The sequence below is a fragment of the Paramisgurnus dabryanus genome, chromosome 1 (assembly GCF_030506205.2).
Source record: "Paramisgurnus dabryanus chromosome 1, PD_genome_1.1, whole genome shotgun sequence".
In the NCBI taxonomy this organism is placed as follows: Eukaryota; Metazoa; Chordata; class Actinopteri; order Cypriniformes; family Cobitidae; genus Paramisgurnus; species Paramisgurnus dabryanus.
Genome location: NC_133337.1, coordinates 54769655 through 54793332, shown reverse-complemented (window position 1 = coordinate 54793332; position 23678 = coordinate 54769655). Strand labels below are relative to the sequence as shown.

General features: G+C 38.4%; 1 protein-coding gene across 2 annotated transcripts in view; it reads right to left on the bottom strand.

Moving 5' to 3' along the window:
- The window catches only part of neurl4 (neuralized E3 ubiquitin protein ligase 4), a 29694-nt gene extending 6485 nt beyond the window's left edge, over positions 1-23209 (bottom strand). Inside the window, exons 1-23 of one of the 2 annotated variants that reach the window (XM_065242370.2) lie at positions 23002-23209; positions 16915-17431; positions 15919-15984; positions 14840-15264; positions 14603-14714; positions 14250-14338; positions 13606-13678; positions 13217-13490; positions 11550-11731; positions 10719-10804; positions 9438-9600; positions 8630-8840; positions 8452-8528; positions 8264-8342; positions 6266-6435; positions 6043-6171; positions 3868-4013; positions 3568-3786; positions 3005-3103; positions 2173-2325; positions 1914-2078; positions 1679-1837; positions 10-189 (exon numbers count right to left, since the gene is read on the bottom strand). In XM_065242370.2, coding sequence (XP_065098442.1) covers positions 10-189; positions 1679-1837; positions 1914-2078; positions 2173-2325; positions 3005-3103; positions 3568-3786; positions 3868-4013; positions 6043-6171; positions 6266-6435; positions 8264-8342; positions 8452-8528; positions 8630-8840; positions 9438-9600; positions 10719-10804; positions 11550-11731; positions 13217-13490; positions 13606-13678; positions 14250-14338; positions 14603-14714; positions 14840-15264; positions 15919-15984; positions 16915-17431; positions 23002-23166 — 3939 coding nt within the window. In that variant the 5' untranslated portion in view covers positions 23167-23209. The remainder of the gene's footprint in view (positions 1-9; positions 190-1678; positions 1838-1913; positions 2079-2172; positions 2326-3004; positions 3104-3567; positions 3787-3867; positions 4014-6042; positions 6172-6265; positions 6436-8263; positions 8343-8451; positions 8529-8629; positions 8841-9437; positions 9601-10718; positions 10805-11549; positions 11732-13216; positions 13491-13605; positions 13679-14249; positions 14339-14602; positions 14715-14839; positions 15265-15918; positions 15985-16914; positions 17432-23001) is intronic. The other variant, XM_065242371.1, reaches the window with a different exon arrangement.
- Between the last annotated feature and the right edge of the window lie 469 nt (positions 23210-23678).

Below are 23678 nucleotides of genomic sequence, written 5' to 3'. Positions count from 1 at the left end.
TGTACTGACCTGTTCGCACTGGCCGTAAAGGTCAATGATTGGATAACAGGGACTGGGGATGTCCTGGGCTGCCACGCCCTGATCCATGCCGTTAACATACAAGTGGAGACAGCCACTGCTGTCCACCAACAGCCCCAAAACAGTCCCTTCTGGACAGGTGTCCAGGTTAGGACCATAGTTCTCACAAATCTGAGGAAATAAAGGGACAATGGGGTTAAAGGAATAGTTTACCAAACTGGGGTTCATGAGTTAGATAATTAAATTATAAAATTTAAAAAATAAATAATAATAATAAATAAATAAATATATAATTATAATATATATATATATATATATATATATATATAATTATAATATATATAATTATAATATATATAATTATAATATATAATTATAATATATAATTATATATATATATATATATATATATATATATATATATATATATATATATATATATATATATATATATATATATATATATTTATATATATATATAATTAAATTAAAAAATCTAAATAAAACACTTACTAAAATATTTTGTTATTTGTTTAATCTGAATCTTATGTGACCATTAAACAACACTACAATATATCAGAAAACAGAGAACTGCAGAATTGACAGATATGTTTTTTACAATAATAGAAAATTACCAGATGAAGGCCCAATAACGGTTAATAATTACAGTAACTATGTAAACTATTAAATGAACTATTTAATATTTACTAAAAAATATTAAGTACTTAGTATTTCAAGTAAATAATAGGCAAAGGGGGTTCGGATGACAAATTAGTTTGAACACCCCTGGGTTAAAGGAATAGTTCCCCAAAATATAAAAACTCTTATATTTACTCACCCTCATGCCATCCCTCATGACTTTTTTTCTTCGATCAAGTTAATAATTTTATATTATAATGCCATCGATATAACACACATATAAAAAATACTTACAAGACACACATGATTCATATATTAAAGTGCACCTATTTCATTGCTAAAAAAACACATGCTATTTTGTGTATTTTGTATAATACAATTTGTTTGCGTGGTTTATGGTTAAAAAACACATTATTTTCCACATACCGACCGTATATTTTAGTAGCTCTAGATATCCTGCCTTCTTTAAACGCATTGATTTTGTACAAAACTCATCGATTTGAAAAGCGCTGTCTCTGATTGGCCAGCTAATCTGTACGTTGTGTTTGGCTAGAATACCTCTGGCGTCAACCGGAAATGTGACACTCCTTACCATGTTTGAAAGATTCGCTCACAATGTAATGCTAACAGGAGTTAACTTACAGACTGTAAGTCAAAGTGGCAGGAATTATGATAATGACAGTCGTGTCCACGTCAACAGGCCCAGGAAGTAACTGTTGCCTACAATCCGTGTATTTGTTGTAGTCCAAGAAAAGAAATTTACGTTGGAAATGATAACTTGCATCATCATTTACTTTGGGGTATGTACCTTTTGCATATCGTTAACATGTACTAATACACACCAAAGGAAATGTAAAATCGTAAATCTGACGATAGGTGCTCTTTAAGATGGTTTTTGGAGCTTCACCATGTTGGTTTGCACAGCATTTAAAATAAATATAAAATTATGGCCTGTGTTTAACTGAGTAAAAAGTGAAAAAGAAGGGGAAAGGATTTAGAATGCTACAGGAAGTGATGTCACCTTTAGTGAGTTGTGGAAAACCGAGTCTCGTTGCAGAAGCCAGACTGAGCGTTTAAGGCAACAGGCTGTGGAAGGGAAGTTGAGGCGATCTGGTGAATGACCAATTACACCCAGAGACAGCGAGGATGTCCATGATGGATTCAAGCGGTCTATCTGGAACTGAGTAAGACCGAGGAAAAATCAGCACACACAAACACAAACACTGTTTCTTTCAAACACACACACACACACATACCTGGAAGAGTTGTTGGCGGGGCAAAGCTTGCGCTGTGACCAACAGTCCCTGGTTGTAGCTAGACACTCGGGCGGCAGTCAGGTTCTGATTGGACAGCTGGATATTTTTTCCATGATTCTCCAAAAATGTCATGACCGTGGGCACCAACGGAGGTTCATTCTCACACTGACAGTCAGATAAAAATAAACAAATGGAAATTAAGTTTGAAATGCAAATACAACACAACAAATAGATTTAACCCATGCATCCATAATAACACCTCTCTGACAGGAGTGTTATCTTCTTCTCCCTCGCTGCAGCTGTCAGATGAGAGCGAGGGAGCTTTTACGCTCTCTGCGTCCTCGACCATAGTAGAGCTGACGATGGAAATGGCCGTCACCTTTCCATACAGGTCCAAAACGGCATACACATTCTGTAACATGCAGTGAGCGTAAGTAAGCTATACATTTATTCACTATATTAACTATTTCCCCGCCACTGACAAGTTATCATGTCAATTAAGAGAAAACGCTTCCCTGCCAAAGACGGCAATCCATATTTCCGCTATTATCCACCAGGTGGTGCATTTACCCAACTTATAAAATGCTGAAGCATACATTTGATCATCATTCTGGATCTAATCTCGGACAAAAAGTAATTTACAAAAATGAAAAACCCTACCCATATACGAGAGGTGATAAAAACAAATGAAGACAGGATGAAACCTTTTTTTTTAAACAGAGGGTCTGTTCTTTCATTTGATTGATTGTATGTTTATATATTAAAAAAGAACATTTTCTGGAAGGCATAAACGTTTGTGAAAATCCTAAAAAAAAAATGCTGGTGCTGGCTGGCAACTTGCGCTGGTGGGGAAAGAGTTAAAGCTCAGATTAGGTAGGTATAATGTATAGTTAAAGTTATTTATCTACATAATATATCTTTATTTATTGTTACTTTTCCTCATCCGACTCTATGGTTTTTTATTCTTTTATGATTCTTTTTTATAAGAGCAATGTTTCGTATTACCTTTACCAAGGGACTCCTGAACTTAGACTAACCAATCAGAACCAAGTATTCCTGAAAGCCACGTAATAATCCAAGATATGAAATACCTTTGCCACTGCGGTGGCGGCTGGTCCCATGTCTTCTCCATCAATAATAATATGCATGGTATCATCACTGCATCTCTTTACTCCAACACGATTTCCCACCTACATTACAATAAAGGAATAGAAATGTTAAAGGGGACATATCATGAAAATCTGACTTTTACCATGTTAAAGTGCTCTAATTGGGTCCCCAGTGCTTCTATCAACCTAGAAAATGTGAATAAGAGCAACCCAGTAACTTAGTTTTGATAAACCATTCTCTGCAAGCATGTGAAAAAATAAGTCATTGAAATTTGGCTCCCCTTGTGATGTCAGAATTTTTACATAATAAATAATTTATATGATATTTTGAGCTAGAGCTTCATACACACACTTTGGGGACACCAAAGATTTATTTTACATCTTTATAAAGTCTTGTGAAATGTCCCTTTAAAAGAGATCCGTTTAAAACTAGGCCTACAGACTTCATCACATTTCATTATGTTTACATGTTTTCTGCATTTTACCTCAAAGTAAGCACATATACAATATAAAAATAACATGTTAACTTTCTATAATTCTCTCACCGTGAGCCGGTCCAGAGAGCAGCCATAGTTTTGTTTCTGCAGCACTCCATTGCGTCTGACCTCAGAGCCGGCGAGGACCCAGGTGACCTTCGACCTGAGCTGGGTAAGAGAAGGTGAGAGCCCACTGAGAGGGCACGATGGCAGGTCTGGGGGCTGCAGGGTGGTCAAACCCACATGAAGCGAACCAGACCATCTCTCATCGACTTTGTTAATCTTCACCTAAAGAAATAGATGTGCGCTTTAGGACACAGATTTATTTAACACAGCATGAACTACACCAAAGCAAGTCTTGTGTCATACCTCAAACAGCTCGTCTGTTCTGAGCTCCTTGGCACTGAAGACAATCCCATGTGCATATCCTCCGACCCTCAGTGCTTGGCAACCATCTCCCAATAAAACCACGTTCTTACCATGTTTGCTATGCAGGCGATGAGCGACCCCAGCCACTAGAGGGCGACAAAGACAAGAATATAGGAACAGGAATGGTGAATGGGTGGAGCAATGGTTATTTGTCCCATCTGAATCTTTGTTGTGGTGAGCAGGATTATACATCCAGTACCGTGTTAAGCAAAAGCAGGTCAAAGTATAGCAAACCACAACAGCTTTAAAGGTCACCTAATATGGCTTTTTTTTAAAATATACAATTAGTCTCACGGGTCGCCAGAATGTACCTGTTAAGTTCCAGGTCTAAATACTCAATAGATCATTTATACACCATGTTAAAAAGGACAATTTTTGTGTGCTGTTTTTGTGTGTGTGTTTCTTTAAAAGCAAATGAGCAGCTGCATCCCTCCCCATTTACTGTCATCTATACCAAAAACATGCAATGTTCTTAATAAGGCGATCACCTTAAAGGTGCAATTTGTAAGATATTTGCAGTAAAATCTCCAAAAACCACTAGGCCAGTGTTATATATTTTGTCCAGCTGATTACTATCAATATCTGTAATGTTTTCAACTACTTGTAAATCGTGAGAAAATTTCCATTCAAAACATTGACACGGGGCAGTGCAGTCTCTTATCAATGACGTTAATATCCATGTGACCCTTTGTCACCGCCTTTACTGACGTAAACGACATGACAACAGTGGTCGAGCTCGAAAAAATAAAATGGCGGCCAAGGAAGCGGCTGGAGCACAAATTTAGTGAAAATAAACCTATATTTTCACTTTTTAAGCATTTTAATTGCATTTCTAGCGAGAAATTAGTATTGTAGTTTTCAAATATGTGATTAGTTATCACAAAGGCGCTCTCTGTTTATATTTCAAACACGCTGCCTTTGAAGTGCGTCGGAAAGCCTTTCTCTGAGCGGCCTTCAGGCCTCCGAGGCCGAAGTCATTTCCTCAAGAGGCAGCGAGGCAACAAGTCCTCACTGCCTTGAGTTTTCGGACGCAGCGAGCCAGTGTCGTGGACAAATGCTGATTTTTGTTGACAATTTGTTGTTGCATTATCTGGATGGAGAGAGCTTCACCACAACATTTAACTAGACCGATATTCTGATCCTGCTTGTGTTTTACGCGATGGGTGAGTTGTTTTGATTCGTAACCCTTCAAAAAACGTATGCTATTATATTGATCACAACATTAGTGTGTAGACTGTAATCAGCGCGTCTTCCCGCGGACGATATGCACATCAAAAGGTATTGTACAGCAATATAAATGGTCATTTTAAGACACTTCACAATAAGATTTGTACTGTCAATACATTATGTGAAAAATCATTGTAGATTGTAAGTTGAAAACTTAATTCTGTGCTGTGTTTACCATCGAATTTGGACTAATACTGTAATATATATGACTAACAATTTCGTTTTGAACATCACATATAAACTTACATAATGAAATAAACGATGTCATCATAGCAACATTTATAAGACTTTATAAAAACATTTATAAAAATTTATAAGGATTACCTTATCCATCAATTTGATTTCTCGTTCTCGTCTGATTGATGGCCATCAGCGGTTGAGTTAAAGACTACAAATCCCATAATTCCACGCTGCTTCAGAGCGTCGGTAAACAACATCATTGTTTTTGTTTGATCTGGCGCCATCTTGCGGCGCATAATTGCAAATTGTATCTTTAATTAATTGTATATAATGAACGTATGGTAATGAATTATGTAAAAAAGATTTAAAATAAAAATTATGACCTAACTGTGGTCTTTGGACAGTTGTGGGCGGGGCTTGCACAAACTGACATCAGAAAACGGAAACGGCTTGTCCCATAAAATTGTTAAGAGTTTTATGGGGGCAGATTTTTATCATTTCAGGGTGGTTGTGTGCCCACACAGGCTACACACAATTATGTTCAAACAACATAGAAAAGTGAATTTCACATATTAGGTGACCTTTAAGACAAAACAAACAACAGCACCAAAAAAAGAGTTTCACCATATAGAGGCTAATCTTATACGAAATCAAAACCTATGAGCTTATTGACTCCCAAAGAGCTCTGTTCCTTTGATAAAGCAATACCTGGCGAGTGTATAGGGAAGCTCTTCTCTGTGATGTTGCTGGTACACAGACTGTTATCTAGTGGCCCGGATGAACTCGTAATTGACACTTGCACACACTGACCATACAGATCAATCACAGCATACACTTCTAAAAACAGAAGCGAGGAGAGATTTCATGATGGCAATGCCGGTCACAGCCAGTGCTGGATAAAGATGAGTAAACGGTTTCCTTTGACTATTACCTGAAGGTAGCCCAGTACAAGCTACACCCTGATCAACCCCATTGATGTAGTAATGCAGGTCTCCGGATGCTGTACGCATCATCCCAATCCTCGAACCTGTGGTCAGGGAATCCAGGTCACACCCGTAGTTGTTTCTCATGGTGTTCCCGTCCTGCATGATCGCAGTGCCACTACAGGAAAAAAGAAACACCATTTATTCAAACCTATAGATGGATTTCAGTCATGTGACCTTTTACGTCATGCCGCCATCTTGAGGACCTACCGAGTACCAGTAGGTTATTGACAAGCATTGGCTACCTCGGATTTCTTATCTTTTACCGTCCATGATTCTTACAGATACAGTAAAGGGCTACGAAAGACAACATGTCGCATCTCGACTGTCATGAAAATAAACGCTACTTTAAAAATATATATCTTGGTTAGGGTGTGATGCCTACTCGATCTCTGATGCGTTCTTTCAGCCGCTGTCCGCTGCTACCGAACTACCACTATTTTACAACATAAGAAGGCGCGACACAACATGAAACTTTGCTCGAAGTATCACCTGGATCTCTACACATGAACGCCAGCATTGAGAACATTGTTTGTGTACACGGAGTTTACTAAAAAGAAAGGTTTTGTACAACTGACTTTGGCTGTAATGATGTCTGCTCGTCATCTCTGCCAGACGTAAATAATCGATTTCCGAATGCGAATGAATGAATCTCATATAAGGCTCCTTTTTCAACTAGAAGGTCAATATTGTTTTTCACTTGCGACAAAACAACGAATTATCCGTGCATTTTATGGAACTATGCTTTAGGAGCTATCCATCTTTACAATCCTCCCTCCTTACGTCGCAATTGGAGATCGATACATCTTGACTGGGAAGAAGGCAGCGAGCGGACGCCAAATCATCCAAAGTCATTTGTTCAAAACCTTCTTTTTAGTTAACTCTGTGTTCACAAACAATGTTCTCAATGGTCGAGTTCACATGTAGAGACACAGGTGATACTTCGAGCAAAATATCATGTTGTGTTGAACCTTCTTAGTGTTGTTAAAATAGCGATTTTGATGCTCACAACATATTGAAGGCATAACTTCTAGTTCTTTTGCGACCACTTCAGGTCCTCAAAATGGCGGAAGACAAGTGAGTGACGTCAGCTGATATCCATGTATATGGGTGATTCTCGCGAAATTAGACTCATGAGGTGTCATGAAACATTTTGATAAAAAGTAAATGCAAAGTAAGAGTATCAAAATAAGAAGCAAACAGTTACAAACATCCCTTATACTATTTTGCACATGATTTCAAATGGGGAAAATTTTCATTACCGCAACGTGTCCATGACTGGATTTGGGTTCTTTGACATGGAAATATTTATAAATAAAAAATCAGAAAAATAAAAAGCTTCCGTGCATGTTATATTATAAACATTTACAGTTAAGAAACGTGTGGAATTTGGTGATCATTGGTAAATGTAGAGACAATAATAAAGAAAAGATCCAAGACCAATTTTCTCATCCTCCGCAACAATTTTCAATCATTGTTTAAGCCCTCAAGGAACTAATATTTTCACAAAAAAAATTGACTGTGACACTTAAGATGGCTAGCAGGTAAGCAGTTCTTATTTTTTCTCTCCAGATAAAAGTTAAAATTTTGTTTGTCATAGTACCTAGACAACTTTTTAGTTCTCATTACCAAAACATGAGTTTGTAAATGCATATATTTAATGTAATATGTTGCGGTAATGATCATTTTTGATAATGATAATCTAAAAAAATAATAATAATTCTATAGTAAATATTTTTAATTCCTTTAAAAAGTAAGTTCAAACCTTAATCTTATATGTGCAAAAAAATTGGCTTCAAGGGCTTTTAAAAAATTCTGATGCTGGACACCTTCTAAATCTGGATTTCGTGAGAATCACCCATATGCAAAATAAAGATTTATGTCAGTACTATGGCATGTTAGCAAACCAGCTTTACAAAGCTGAGCAACAGGAACACAGAAATCACCTCAGCATCCATGTGTCATAGTCGATGTCAGTCATTGTATTAGGGAACTCCAATTCATCTGGCCTGATCGCTGTCACTCCTGTACATAAATACAAATAATGTCAATGCAAACTACAACCATTACCTAAATGCCTTACATTTCCCCTCACCCTCATCATTCATTTATTTCATAATACTTGTTAGCTGACCTGCTTCTATTGAGCCTGACCACCGATCCACCATCTTTTGAATTACAATCTCGAAAAGCTCTCCATCTCGAAGGAACCTGCTCACAAAAAGCGAGACATGCAAACATAAAATATTCATTTAATGGATGATTGCTGTATCAAGATAGCACTTAGGAGTTCGTGCCAAAACAAAAGTAACCTGTTAGAAATAACAATGGCGTCATTAAATTCGCTGCGGCAGTTTTGCCTAAGTGCTGTCCGGCCACCGTTGGTGATGACCGCGTTGGTGCCGTGCAGCTGATGAAAACGAAGGTCATTGGCAGCTGTGGCACCGGAGATTGAACACGGGCTCCCAGGAGACATGGCAGTGGGACCCTCAGAACAATCGTCGGGCAGGGGAGGAAGATCAGCTAAGGAAACAAATTGTTTTAATCGTATTAACAATGTAAAACTGCTTTTAAAAACCCTTAAAGTTCCAATGTACAATTGGAGGAACACTGCATTATCTGACAGAAAACTTTATCAAATACAACTCAAAAACAAAAAGCTAAACATGTCACATATCTTTGGCAAGCCAAGATTTTTGTGATTCGAATGATGTAAACCATTTTAAGATACAATCAACACAGCAGGTACAATAAGTGTCCCTTTAAGGCATTTTCTAGCCTTTTCAGGAATGCTTAAGGGTTAACAATAGACAAAAATGTATGCTCATTGTTACTGAGATTTTGTGCTTAAACTCCTGAATTATGTTTTTTACCCTGTTTACTGTTTTTTGTGTATTTTCAAATGTATGTATAGTGTGCATAAAGTGCAATATGTGTACTGGGAACTCTTTGGTGCTCATCCATTAGTCTTCTCACTACACTTGTTGATGTGACAGTAAAAGTGATTTAAATGACGTAATCTGAGGTCTGTAGACTAAATTCTGGGTAACTTCAAGCTCATTTTACAACCTGCTCTCCTCTTATCTCTCTCTATTGCCACACTATCCTTATCTCTCTTACCCATATCATCCATAATGGTGGCCTGGGCAGCCTGTCCATAAAGGTCCACAACTGCATACACATTGGGTGGAACGTTCCAGGCCGCGGGGCCCTGAGGCACTCCGTTCACAAAGAAATGCAAACTCCCGTCTTCCTTACGTACAACTCCAACTGTATCCCCAGCCTGTAAAGATTAATGCAATGAGGCACAAAAGCTTTACTACTGCTGATAATACATAAGGGGCAGTTTCCCAGACAGGACTTAACTAAAAACAACTTGCGCTGGCATGTGTTAAAAATTATCGAAACTGTTTTGTCTGAAGATGCACACCTGTAATGTTTTTTGTAAGGTGTGTTTGTAAAAACTGCTTAAAGGCAGGATAGGCAGGAATTATCTAAAAAACCTTTTTTAGCAAATTTGTTTAAAAAAAATCTTTATATACCAATACATAAGTAAAATGTAAGTACTCTGAAAAAGAGAGTATAAAAATTGTGTGTCTGTAGACCTCTCACAACTGTTTTAAACACAGCTCATTTTTTATTATTACCATCAGTTACACTGAGATGAAAGTGATTTTCGTGGAAGATTCATAACATATACAGTGTTTTGCATGGAAGAGTTTCCGTGATAAAAGCATTGTTGACTCTGATAAGGACTACACTCCGAAGACGATACCGCTACCGCACCGTCGACTCGAGGAAAAGCCACGCGATATTTACTCACGTTTGATTTCTTCGTTTATTACTTTTATTTGCCTTGTTTTCCTTCGCTGACTGCATATGCAGGTACTGTGAGTTATGAATGCTCTTTCTCTGCCGTACTTTTGCTCTTCCTAGAGTGCCTCGTGCACGTTCAAATCAATCGGGTGTGTGCATGTGTGGGCAGATCCCATAGCAACAGGGGTGGTGCCATGGTCGTGAGAGAGAGTGATAGTCGCGCAAGCCAATCATTTGTTTCGTCCCGAATGGAAAAATGAGCTGTCGTGAGAGGTCTACAGACACTCGAGTTTTATACTCTCTTTTTCAGAGTACTTACATTTTACTTAAGTATTGGTATATAAAGACAGTTTAAACTAATTTGTAAAAACGTTTTTTAGATAATTCCTGCCTATCCTGCCTTTAAAATGTCCTAGTCCTGGCTTAATCTAAACCCTGCCTGCCCCAAAGATTTTAAAAGTTAGAAAAGCCATTTTTGGGCGAACTAATCATTTATAAAGGGAGTTAAGAAGTTATATAGCAAATCTATGAGTAATTACTGATAAACGTTCAAAAGTAAAATGTTGAACTGGGCCTGAAACTCACTTTCAAGCGGTCCAAGTTGTGCCCATATTCATCAAGAATTGTGGTGCCATTGTGCATAACGCCATTTCCCGTCATCATCCAGGTTCCTGTGGAAAAAAGAGGGAATTAGATATGCTACCTATTAGGGTTGTGCCGACAGCCGATACTAGAAGATTATCATATGGCCGAAAGCAGGCCTTCATGATGATCGTTGTCATGTTTGCCCATTCTAGTTTTAAATTATTATCATCATGGTTTCACATTAACATGCGAAACCATTTGTGGGCTTCACTTGGCACGAAAGAGCTTGTAACTCACACAGCACAAACTCCTCCTTGCACCTGAACTTATAATACAAGCGTCTTGGACTCTTGTTCGGACCTGGATAGGCGCAGCATGGACTCCTTCTCATCCCTGAACTTATAATGCGCATGACTCGGACTTATCCTCGCACCTGAGCTTGAAAAACGCACGGCTCTTACATTTCCTTGCACAAGAAAGGTTGTTAGGCGAGCAGGGGTTTAAAACCAGCGAGGGTGTTGTTCCCTCTCCCTGACACGCAGGAAACTTCAGGCTTAATGATGTGCTCTGATTGATGGCATCAGTTTTAAGAAAGTTGCAGTCATTATAGAGTTGAACAAATTAATAAATTAATTAATAAATGAGTAAACTATTGCCAATACTATCATGTGATCTCACAGGTTGGTGATAGGACGATCTCACTATAGGGCATATAGCCCAACACTGCTATCTACAAACACACATTTTACGCTAATGATTTATCTCATTAACAATTTATTCAGTCAGATGTTGTGCTTTTGTTGCAAACTGTGGCAGAGCTCAATATCTTACCTGAGCGCAGGTTGGTCATGGTTGATGGTAGCTGAAGATAGGCGGGGTTATGAGTTGTCACGCCGATCTCTATAGATCCCGCCCATTTGTCCACCATTTTATCAATGCGCACCTGGAAAACCTCATTGGAGTGTAAGGGACGATTGCTAAGCACAACACCGTGGTTAAAATCATCCGTCGCACTGTATAAGAACACCAAAGAAGAAGAAATGAATGAATTTTTCAAAAACACCAGAAGAGGACAGAAGTACATTTTCAGATTTTGGTTCAAGTTTACGAGGGCACAAGAATTTTCCAAAAAATTCACATGGACAAATTAGTTAAAGACCGTTTCATCAGACGCACACAGTTACGGTAACGTGCGTGTCCCCAAGTACTGGTCTATGTTTGCTTAAAGGAATATTCCATTTTCTTAAAAGAAAAATCCAGATAATTTACTCACCACCATGTCATCCAAAATGTTGATGTCTTTCTTTGTTCAGTCGAGAAGAAATTATTTTTTTTTTGTTGAGGAAAACATTGCAGGATTTTTCTCATTTTAATGGACTTTAATAGACACCAACAATTAACACTTAACTCAACACGTAACAGTTTTTTTCAACGGAGTTTCAAAGGACTATAAACTATCCCAAACGAGGCATAAGGGTCTTATCTAGCAAAACGATTGTCATTTTTGACAATAAAAATAACAAATATACACTTTTAAAGCACAACTTCTCGTTTAGATCCTGTCGTGATGCGCCAACATGACCCCCCGCAATACGTCATGATGTCAAGAGGTCACAGAGGACGAACGCGAAACTCCACCCCAGTGTTTAGAAAGAGGACCGTTCCTACATTGTTGTATGTCAACTGATACTAATTAATGTCTTTGTGTCAGTTTATTGTTTACAATGGTCCGCAAATGTGCATTTTATATATGTAACACGTGACCTCCCTACGTCAATACGCATTTACGCGTTGGACCAGATCTAGACGAGAAGTTGTATATTTGTTATTTTTATTGTCAAAAATGACAATCGTTTTGCTAGATAAGACCCTTATGCCTCATTTGGGATCGTTTATAGTCCTTTGAAACTCCATTGAAAAAAACTGTTACGTGTTGATTTAAGTGTTAATTGTTGGTGTCTATTAAAGTCCATTAAAATGAGAAAAATCCTGCAATGTTTTCCTCAAAAAAAATAATTTCTTCTCGACTGAACAAAGAAAGACATCAACATTTTGGATGACATGGTGATGAGTAAATTATCTGGATTTTTCTTTTAAGAAAATTGAATATTCCTTTAACGGTCTGGCTAGTAGTGACCTCAAAAAAAAAAAACTTTGTCGAAAATGTTTAAGTTTCCTGTAAGATGATTACCTGTTGTTAACACTGTATACATTTATTTTACATAGTAACAGTCAATGTAGTAGTTGATACTCTTTAGCTTTGATTTGAATAAGGTAATTTACTTGTCAAAAATAATCTATTCTAGTGTTTTACTGGAAGTTAAGTTTGGGCAACGAAAGCCGTTTTTTATGTTGTTACCAGTTTTGATTTCATAGGGACTTTAAATGAGGGACAAACACTAAGTGCACATCTTTTGGCAGCAAGTGGGAATTGACAAAAACTGCCAATGGACCCTTTTTCGTCAGTCAATTAAAAAGTCCAGACTTAATAAACTCACTGAGGTCGTAAAGCAGTCCGGCCCTCACTGATGATTGCAGCCTTCTGCCCACAGTTAGAATGAAAAAGCAAGCGATCAGAGATATCAGGTTCGGGGGTCATTGAGAGAGCAGGCCTGGGTCGGCCCACGTCGGGGGAAAGCGCCCTCATGATGGCATTATTGCGCCGTAAACGGTCACTGTGATTATGGTTGTGGACAATGGTGACTTTAACAGCCATGCCATAGAGATCCACCACTCCATACACTACACCAGGAGTCTGACTGGCTGCAACACCTGCGAAACATCATTTATAATAATTTGGTGAATGTGCCTTAGGAGAAACAGCTATTTTTTTTAAAAACGATCTAAAACCAACCAATTTCTCACACTTCTGCACTGTCACTCTCACCTTGATCAATGCCATTGATGTAGAAGTGCAGAGCTCCACTTGCTTTCCTCATCAGACCTATGTGATCTCCTTCCTGTGAGACAACAGGAAGTGTCAACATTTCAAATCAATATAGACACAGTGTGTATAAATAAACCAAGTATATCCTCTCATGTATTAGCCTGCAGGAGATCATCTTAAAAAAAGACAGAGAATGAAAAACCATTTTTACCTTGTCTTTGTTGAATAATGGTAGTCTACCCACATGCTAAACATGCTAAACATATCAGTCTCATAAAATTCCTCTTTTAGAAATGTCAGCCAGAAAACGGCCCAATCTTTTAAACTGATGCTTATGACATCACAGGCATCTCACTGCCCCTCCACTTTAAAATAATTGGCTACATTTTTTGAGTGGCAGCAAAGTCAGCCAATCAGTAATGAGATTGCAAGTTAAGCCAGTAGGGGGAGCCAAATAGGTGCAAAACCACTTGTTTAAAATCCCCCACCCTAATAGAGCTATCTGAGAGAGGTTTTTAGGAAGCTTCTAAGGCATTACAGACCCAAAAAAAAACATTTTTGTCTACATGTCACATCACAGAACAAGGATAAATACTCCGTTCAATCATTCTATGTCACCTTTAAGACTCACAGATCCAACTTACCTGGAGTTCATCCAGACTGAATTCACAGTATTCCCGACGGGTCCCTTTCCCGTTGGTTAAAATCCCACAGCCACTCATCATGATTGTGCCTTTAGACAAAAATACATGAAAACGACAATGAATACTGTGTTTTTTACATTTACATTTAAGCACTACTCAATCTATACTTTTTTTTCCAAAATGCATATTCCATGGGAATTTAACACATGAACTTTGCATAACTAACGCAATGCTTTAACAGTTGAGCTACAGGAAATTATTTTATTTTAAACAAAGGCTTTATAATCCCATTGCATATTCACTTGTGTGTTTGATGCAAGTATACAACAGTTACCAAGATATAAACAGCTTACCTGAGCGTAAATTTGTCATAGTTGCAGGATAGTCGAGATTATTGGGGTTGTGTGTTGTCACTCCAATCTCAATAGACCCCGACCATTTATCCACTAGCTTGTCAATACGAATCTGCAAGACATAAACAGCATTAATTCTGTAAACCATGTTGCAATCCTTCTGAAATGTACACTTAAAACATTAAAGGTCATAAAGGTTGTCGCCGAAATAAGAAATGAAACACAAAAGCCTCACACCTCAAACATTTCATTGTGTCGGAGTGGTCGGTTGGTCATGACAACTCCGTTATTAAACTCATCCAGCGGTCTCCTCCTCTCTGCCGTCTTATTATTGTTGCTTAATTTGATCAGCGTGCCACACTTCTCGTGAAACAGCAACGCATCATTCGTTGTCATGCTGCCAGCGGTCACACCCAGTCCTGTCGCCCCTCCGGAGCCCCCTCCCGGGCTGCTATTGCTGCTACTGCCCGCACCTGTGACTCCGCCTCCAATGCCGCTGTCACTTCCTGTTCCTCTGCCTACTCCGTTATTTCCTGTGCCACCCCTGGAAGAGTCAGAGCTCCCGCCTCCTACCCCCAAGTCCTCTCCACCCTCGTCCTCCGAACGATACAGAGAGACGATGGCATTGTTGAAAACATCAAATAGCTGGTGCTCAGTCAAAACTGTAAAGAAAAGATTAAAAACATCACAACACAAACTTTTCGATCCACTCGTTCAACTGTGATGATATGATTGGTTACGTGTTTGTGATCTAGGAAACATAGAATTTTAAACCTCAGTTTTGAGACTATCTTTGTAAACAATTAAAAACACCACACAGACATATAAACAACAATAAAAACTAGATTTTTACCACTTTAAAAGACATTACTAACTAAATACATTTCAGATGTTCATTAAAGGTGCAGTGTGTAATTTTTTGAAAAATCTCTTGACAGAAATGCAAAATAATTTACAAAACTATATTATCAGAGGTGTATGAAGACCTTTTATAATAAACTGTTATGTTTTTATTACCTTAGAATGAGATGTTTTTATCTACATATTGAGGGTCCCCTTACATGGAAGTCGCCATTTTGTGCCACCATGTTTCTACAGAAGCCCTTAACAGACAAACTTGTTTTACTAAGTTGTCTCCGAAGATGACATGTTTGTCCGGTGGCAGCTACTGTAGCTTCTCTATGCATTTCAAAAGCGAGGAATGAGCTGTGGACTGAGCCATTGGTTGTAATTCGCAACCTTACCAATAGATGCCACTAAAATTTACACACTGCACCTTTAATACTAATCATAGGCAAATTTGCATGTAACATCACCACTGTCAGGCTCAAAGTTGTTTGGAAACTTGTCTGGCCGATTGTGTATCCTTGCGACCTCAGGCACTAAAGGGAAAAGAAAACATAATTGAGTTTAGGTAAAATTCATTACAGTTATTGATCAAGCCTTTCTAGTAGGGCTGCACGATAGTAAAGAAAAGTGTGATATGCATTAACTTTCTTAATGGTACAGTTCGCTTTTTTGAAAATAGGCTAATTTTCCAGCTACACTAGAGGTAAACACATTTAGCACACCTTAGCATAATCCATTGAATCCGATTAGACCATTAGCATCCCGCTCAAAAATGACCAAAGAGTTCCGATAATTTATTAATGATATTGCGCAGTACCCAGAAATAGTCCGCTGCTATTAAAAGTTACAAAAGGGACTAATTTCGGGTGCTGCGTAATATCATTGCACCTGCTGCAGCCATGTTACAGCAGCAGAGTCCATGATTATTACGCCGGAATGGGAGTATAGTTCCTAGCCATATCGGCCTAGAAAATCGCAACTTTTAATTTTCCGTCGGTTTTAGTACACAATGTAACTGAAGAAAAGTCAAGTTTTACATAGGAAAAATATTGGTCATTTTTGAGCGCGATGCTAATGGTCTAATCAGATTGAATGGATTATGCTAAGCTATGCTAAAAGTGGTACCGCCAGACCCAGAGATCAGCTGAATGGATTCCAAAACGATAAAAATCAAATGTTTAACCCTAGGAGAGCTGGAAAATGAGCATATTTTCAAAAAAAAGTGGAGTGTCCCTTTAACAATGTGATATATGATATGAAATATGATGGCTGCATGACAGTAAATTATATATAAAAACTAAAAATTACACTTTTCTGGGAAAAGAAAGCATCACTCTCTCTTTCTCACCAGACTTTTTGAAAAAGAAAATAATTCACTTTTGCAAACCACTGCGATATGTACATTTGCAAAATTTCGTTAATTTCTATATATCTTGCAGCCCTACTTTCCTGTCTACTTTTACCTTCCTCCGGCGATCCATTATTCCCTGTTGTTGAAGCACCAGTTGCTGTCAACACAACAGCTCCAGCCCTATCATCGTGACTACGGCCGGCATCTGCCGTTACGGCCACGGCTTGCGTCGACACGATCTCCTCCTCCACATCCTCCTCATCTTCCCCTTCCATTTCAGGTGGAGGTTCACAACTCACCACAGTCACTTGTGTACACTTCCCATAGAGGTCCACTACAGCCCATAAGCGTGAAGGAAGTCCGCAGGCTGCCGTGCCACAGTCTTGCCCATTTACCCACAGATGCAGCTCTCCTTTCCCATTGCGCTGGATGCCCACACGGTCCCCTTCCACAAGCTGGTCCAGGTCACGACCGTATTCCTCCAGGACCGAGCGGCCGTCCTTCAGCACTGAGCAGCCCGACACGATCCACGAGCCTCCCTTCAGCCCTGTGGCACTGCTGGGAAATTCCAGACCGGCTGGGTCCAGCGCAGTCACACCGATCTCTATAGAACCACTCCAGGAATTTACCTGGACAGAGGTAAATAAAAAGTGAGTTGATGAAACTGTTTATACCTGGTAAGATGCGTTTTCTGTTTACACCTGGTGAGATGTGTTTTCGTCAATCGGGTCACAAGTGGACGAGAGAAACACATACTGTTTACACCTGGTATTTAAGTGTGTCTCATTTGTCCACTTTCAACCACTTCTGTCTTGATTACTGTGAGGGGATGGTCTGTGGGCGATAGGGCTGTGACAATGTATCGCATTTCCCATTAAAAATAACTGTCTGAAATCGATTCTGAATTGCAAGACTCCGATTCTGTGTTTCATGTGCGTGTACTAAGGGTCTTTGTTCAATAGGAACTCCTTATCAATCTAAAATCATTACGAGTCATTTATAACGTGCATTTAAAAAGGCAACACTTGTCAAACACAAATTAATCATTCAAAATATTCTTTATTATCATGAAAATACCTGAAACAATTCGCAGAACAGCGATGTAAATATGCTTATAGACTTTTTCCTGGAATAGCTTTTGTAATGGTACTTCTACTGTGGCACAGATGGAATTTCTACACCAGAGCGCCCTCTGGCTTTTGGATGTGGCCGCATTTCACCGTAATTCTTTACAATTCAGAAAACGTGCATTTAGTGGGCGAGTCCCTCTCCTTTTGTTTAAACGTGAGCGGGAGAAATTACAAGTTTAAATTGATGCAAACTAATATTAGGTCAGAGTCTGCTGCTTGTGTTGTTAGTAAACATGCTGCACGGTGTTTTGTACGTGTATATGTAAGAGCTTGCTCTGATATTTCAGCGCAATTTATTAAATAAGATCGCACAACTTTCACACACCTGCAAAATGAAACTAATGAAAGATGCGGACATCAGCCGCTTTGTTTTATCAAAGAAAGCCTAAAGATAGCCCTGTACACTGTGTGTTTAGAAGTCAGAAAAGATGTAAAACATTGTGCTCAGTACATCACTTTAGATGAATGGGTGGAGAGTAGGTGGCATTTTGTATCTGACAGAACACATTAAACTGCGGGTTTACATCACCACAAAAGCAATCCGGTCGAAAGTGTTTTCAACTACCTCTGAATGTGGTCGAAAGTGGAGGAGCTCAAAAAGTTTTAAAGACTGTTTACACTCATCTTTAGCGTCGTCCACTTGTGATCCGATCCACATAAACGCATCTTAATAGCAGTAAACAGCCCCTTAGAGTATTTGTTTGTCCTACTTGGACTACATGAACCACTAGGGGCGGCAGTGGCCTAGTGGTTCATGTAGGTTGTCTACAAACCGGAAGGTTGGTGGTTCAATCCCCGGCTCCACCGGACCAAGTGTCGAGGTGTCCTTGAGCAAGACACTTAACCCCAGCTGCTCCCGACGAGCTGGCTGGCGCCTTGCATGGCTGACACCGCCGTCGATGTATGAATGTGGGAGTGAATGGGTGAATGTGAGGCTAATTGTAAAGCGCTTTGGATGGCCATAGGTCTGTTAAAAGCGCTATATAAATGCAGTCCATTTACCATTTTACCATTTACTATGGAAGTCAATGGGTACCATCAACTGTGTGCTTACCAATGGTAATGAATGGTAACCATAATTTAACAAAATAACTAGGGCTGGAACGACGCGTCGACGTAGTCGATTACGTCGATTACGTAATTACGTCGATTTGCCGGAAATCCGTCGATGCGTCGCACTGTTTACATTTTGAAATGAAGGCGGCTTCAGCTCCGACCGGGTGATACAAAAACCAAACAGACAGAACGCTATCAAAAGTGTGGGAATACTTTAAGCAGAGACCAAATAAAACACATACTGTGTAAAACTGAAATGGCATACCACAGCAGCGCAACACCTGTGTATGATCATCTTAAAAGAAGAAAACCTGGGGCTCTCCGACCTCAAAATGACGAGACGTCAGCGTAAGAATTTGAACTATTACAGTAAGTTTTTATACTTACTCTATAAACAATAGAATCAATATTGTGCTTAATACACCTGCGTTTACATCTTCGTTTAATACGAGCTGCGAGACGCCTGACAGACGCGACATTGCATCGCTTCTGGGCAGTATGTTGAAACAGTAAATAAAGAGTAGGACATGTTTTTATATTAAGAAGTTATGAAATAATAAGTTACTGTCACATTGAGAACTGATAGGCATGTGCCCGCGTGCACTGAAAGCCAGCTGGCAGTGCGGAGTTCCCAATGAACGTCTTTTTTGCGAATATGTGCGCAGATATTACAGAAGCTCGTCTTGTAAGCTATTCCTGACATGCGTTTATTTAAAGTTACAGCAGCGTAAACGCTGTTTACAAAATATTAGAAGATCATACTAACTGAACTTGTTTTTTACCCGGAACTTAAGAAAAGTTAAATGTTAAAGTTAAATGAGAATGCAGTACTACTAATAGTAGTAATATTAACAGTAATAATATAACAATTACATTTTATATAAGGGTTCATGAATCACAATGAACTTATTTTTACTTCAGTCTGAACTAATGCTGAGTTAATGCATGTACTAATCATAAACTAATGTTTAAAATATTAATATATGCCTATTTTATTGTTTAAGGTGAATAATACCTCTTTTAAAGGAGCACTGCCACTTTATTTTTCATGTTGAAAATTTTGGTTTGTGTGTTTGTTTAATTAAGAAAATGCTTAAATAAAATGTTGGCGTTAATGGCAGATGTTACATTTATTATTTGTTGGGGAATTATATGTATAAAAAATCATTAGACTATTCGATTAATCGAAAAAATAATCGATAGATTAATCGGTTGAAAAAATAGTCGATAGTTGCAGCTCTAAAAATAACCTAATGAGAAGAAAAAAACTCATTCATTTAGATCGACATGAGGGTGAGTAAATGATGACAGATTTTTCATTTTTGGGTGAACTATTCCTTTAACCAGAGCTCTATCTCACATGGTTCAGTGAAAAGTAGGCCAAAATTTGTCATTGCATTCCACATATGTCTTTATATGAAAGGTATGTAGACTGTCAAAGGAACAGGGCCGTGTATATCTGGGTTAAGGAGGACTGAGAGGAAGAGCAGGCGACAGAATGTGATCAAGTAATTTCTCTAATCTAGTTAAACAAGTGACCAGCAATCTGATTCACTGTCTTTTCCCTCTTTGTCTAAAAGGCGGCAATAATTGACACTCAACAGCAATAGGAAGGCAATAACATGAGAGAACGACCTGTTCAATAATATTATTGAACATGAATTTAAAACTCAGGCCTACTAATACAGAAATGAACTTTGCACATTATGTTAATAACTACAAACAAAAAAAGTATTCAATCATATTTTAAAGGTCACGTTCTTTCTGATCCCATTTTTTAAATACTAGTTAGTGTGTAATGTTGCTATAATAGTATAAATAATCCCTGTAAAATGATAAAGCTCAAAGTTCACTGCCAGGCGATTTGCCTTTCAAAGCCTACAGTGAACGGCCGGTTTGGACTACAGCCCTCTATTTCCTGCTTTAATGATGTCACTAGAATGTTTTTTTTTTACTAAACTCCGCCCACAGGAATACGTCAGACAACCAGCCAAGCTAACGGCAAGCTAAGCTGCTATCGAATCACAACACACTAAACAAACTACACAATCAGAACTCGTTACGTATTTCTGAAGGAGGAACTTCATAGAACAAGGAAGACATCAGCCTGATTTGAGCACAGTGGAAACAGCGCTATACAGATAAGTAAATTGTGTGTAAAATACCGCGTTTTTTTACACGTGAAACATGAACACATGTTATATCGTGCACTGTAAACACAATCAAAGCTTCAAAAACATGGAAAGAACAGGACCTTTAAAAGGCAAACACCCAAATTATTCAACGATATTTTATAAATGATGTTAGCATCCTTTTTGAACCTCAATTAAACGCTTACAGAACCATGAATTTGTGGAACTAGAAAAGGCCACCGGTCAAAACACACACACACACACAAAAACTACAAAACTACTACACAACACTACATAACTAATAAAAACAACAGAGCATAAATAATAAAATGTATAGCTTTAATGCACCGTCACTGCACTGAGGCCACTTTGGATAAAAGCATCTGGCAAAATATACAAATAAAAATGTAGGTGATTTACCATTGCTTAACTTTCTGAACTGCAAGTGCTGTCTGTTGAGTATGGCAGATGGTCATGTGATGCTAAAGCACTTGGGATAAGATTATCTCCTAAACCTCCTAAGTGCAAATGATCCAATGAGATGCAGGATGCAATTTCCCTGCATCATTAAACAGTTGTGAAACAGGCAATTAACCCGCCGAATAAAAACACGTCTAAACCACATACAGTAGTGCACCCCAAAGCATTAAAGCTAATCAAGCCGGATTATAAAAAATAAAGCTTTAAGTTTAAATCAAATAACAAAATCATATTCAGTACATTTCAATTTACTGCAACTCTATCCGTCTCTCGGGTGGTCATTCATTTCCCAGGTTAATTTCTCTGACATCACATGAAGTATAAAATAGCACAAATAGCTTGCAGCTAAAATTATTCTTGTAACCTTGAATAATCATTAAATCAGCAGTTTTATCACAATTGCACAACTACTTTTAGACATTTGCACACTGCCATCAAGAACAGGAGTGTGAGAGATATCTTACTGTACAGTCATATGATCAGAAAGCAAGGTCACCCTTAATGAAAAATCTATATGCAACACTACAGGCTATCTACATGAACTAAAAGCTGCCCAGCCTCCAAATTAAATTTATTTAAGGGAGATCGAGTGAAATAGCCTCAGTGTGATAACGTTAAAAACTCATTTGCATGAATAAGGTACACACTTTGGCTATATTTAAAAACCTTCTCAGTTATAATATGAGGAAAGCACATGCCTGCTGCCTCTTTAGACATTTTTTATGTATTTTCATTGTTACATGACTTTGTGATGGGATATTGCAGTCTTATAGTGTATCTGTTGCTTTAAAACTATTAGTCAAGCTAGCACTATGTGGCCCACATTAAAGTAAACGGATAGTAAAATAAAGCTGAAGTGTAGCTAAAGCAGATTTTTAAAAATATAAGTTATAAAGAAATGGTTATCAGTCGACAGGACCTGACATATGTCTGAAGAAATATCTGTATATGTTGTCGTGCCAAGGCAACTGTGGTTGTGCTAGCAGTTTATTGGAGCAACATAAAGCCATATTCACGCACACGTTTACACAGTGCACTAATGTGTCATATTTCACAAAAATATGTTATCATGGTAAGTTAATATTAATATATCTATATCGTAGGACTAGAACCGACTGATGTTTAAAGCCTCTTCCAGGAATATCTGTACAGGACTGCACACAGCCTCCAAACATAAACAGCACTGACAAATCATGTCAGATACCCATTCATCCTCGGACATTAGTAGACCTTACACAAATGACCTATGAATAAAATCTGACAAACCCCGCACCCTCCAAAATGATGAACCACTGCAGACGATCTGACACACACACTCCCACCCTTTTCTCGATCTCTCTCTCCCTCTGTTCCACTCTAGGTCTCTCTCTCTTTGGGCACTGGTGGGACATGCTTGTTTACCTTTTTGTCGATGCGGACAGTGAAGACATCGCGGTCTCTCAGCGGTTCCCGGCTGAGGACCAGGCCGTGATTAAATTCCTGTACCGGCTGATTTCTCTGAGCGGTTCGGTTTGAGTTCGACAAACCGATCAGTTTTCCGCTGCGCGGATGCAGCTCAGCCGCCATCTTTGCACGGGCGGCGCGGTGCACGACACTCCGAGTCGGTTTGCGACCGTTGAGAGCAGTTTGTCGGCAATTGATGATTGGCTGCCGATTCTGTGTATATTTGTTGGCTAACCTAACTAATAATCAGTAATACTTTGGGCTATTAACTTAAGAAAATGGAAAACATAATACGTATAAATAACATTACATATGAAATAAAATTGCTTAAGACAACAGCAAAGGAGCAACGACTGATCAAAACTGGAAAGATGTCAGGAGGTAGGTAATATTAAATGTAGTCATGTAACTTGCTTCAGTACCATTTATAACATCACATTGAACAACACTGAACAAAAATTTTACTATAAAATTTACTATAATTAACTTTTTATTTTATTTTTCACTGTTTATCAATATCTGTACTTTGGTAAACAGAGTAACGATATATGAGCAGAAAGCTAAATAATTTAATGCTTTAATAAAGAAATATCACATTTTAAAATTGCGAGTAGCAAATCACATAGGTTTAAAAA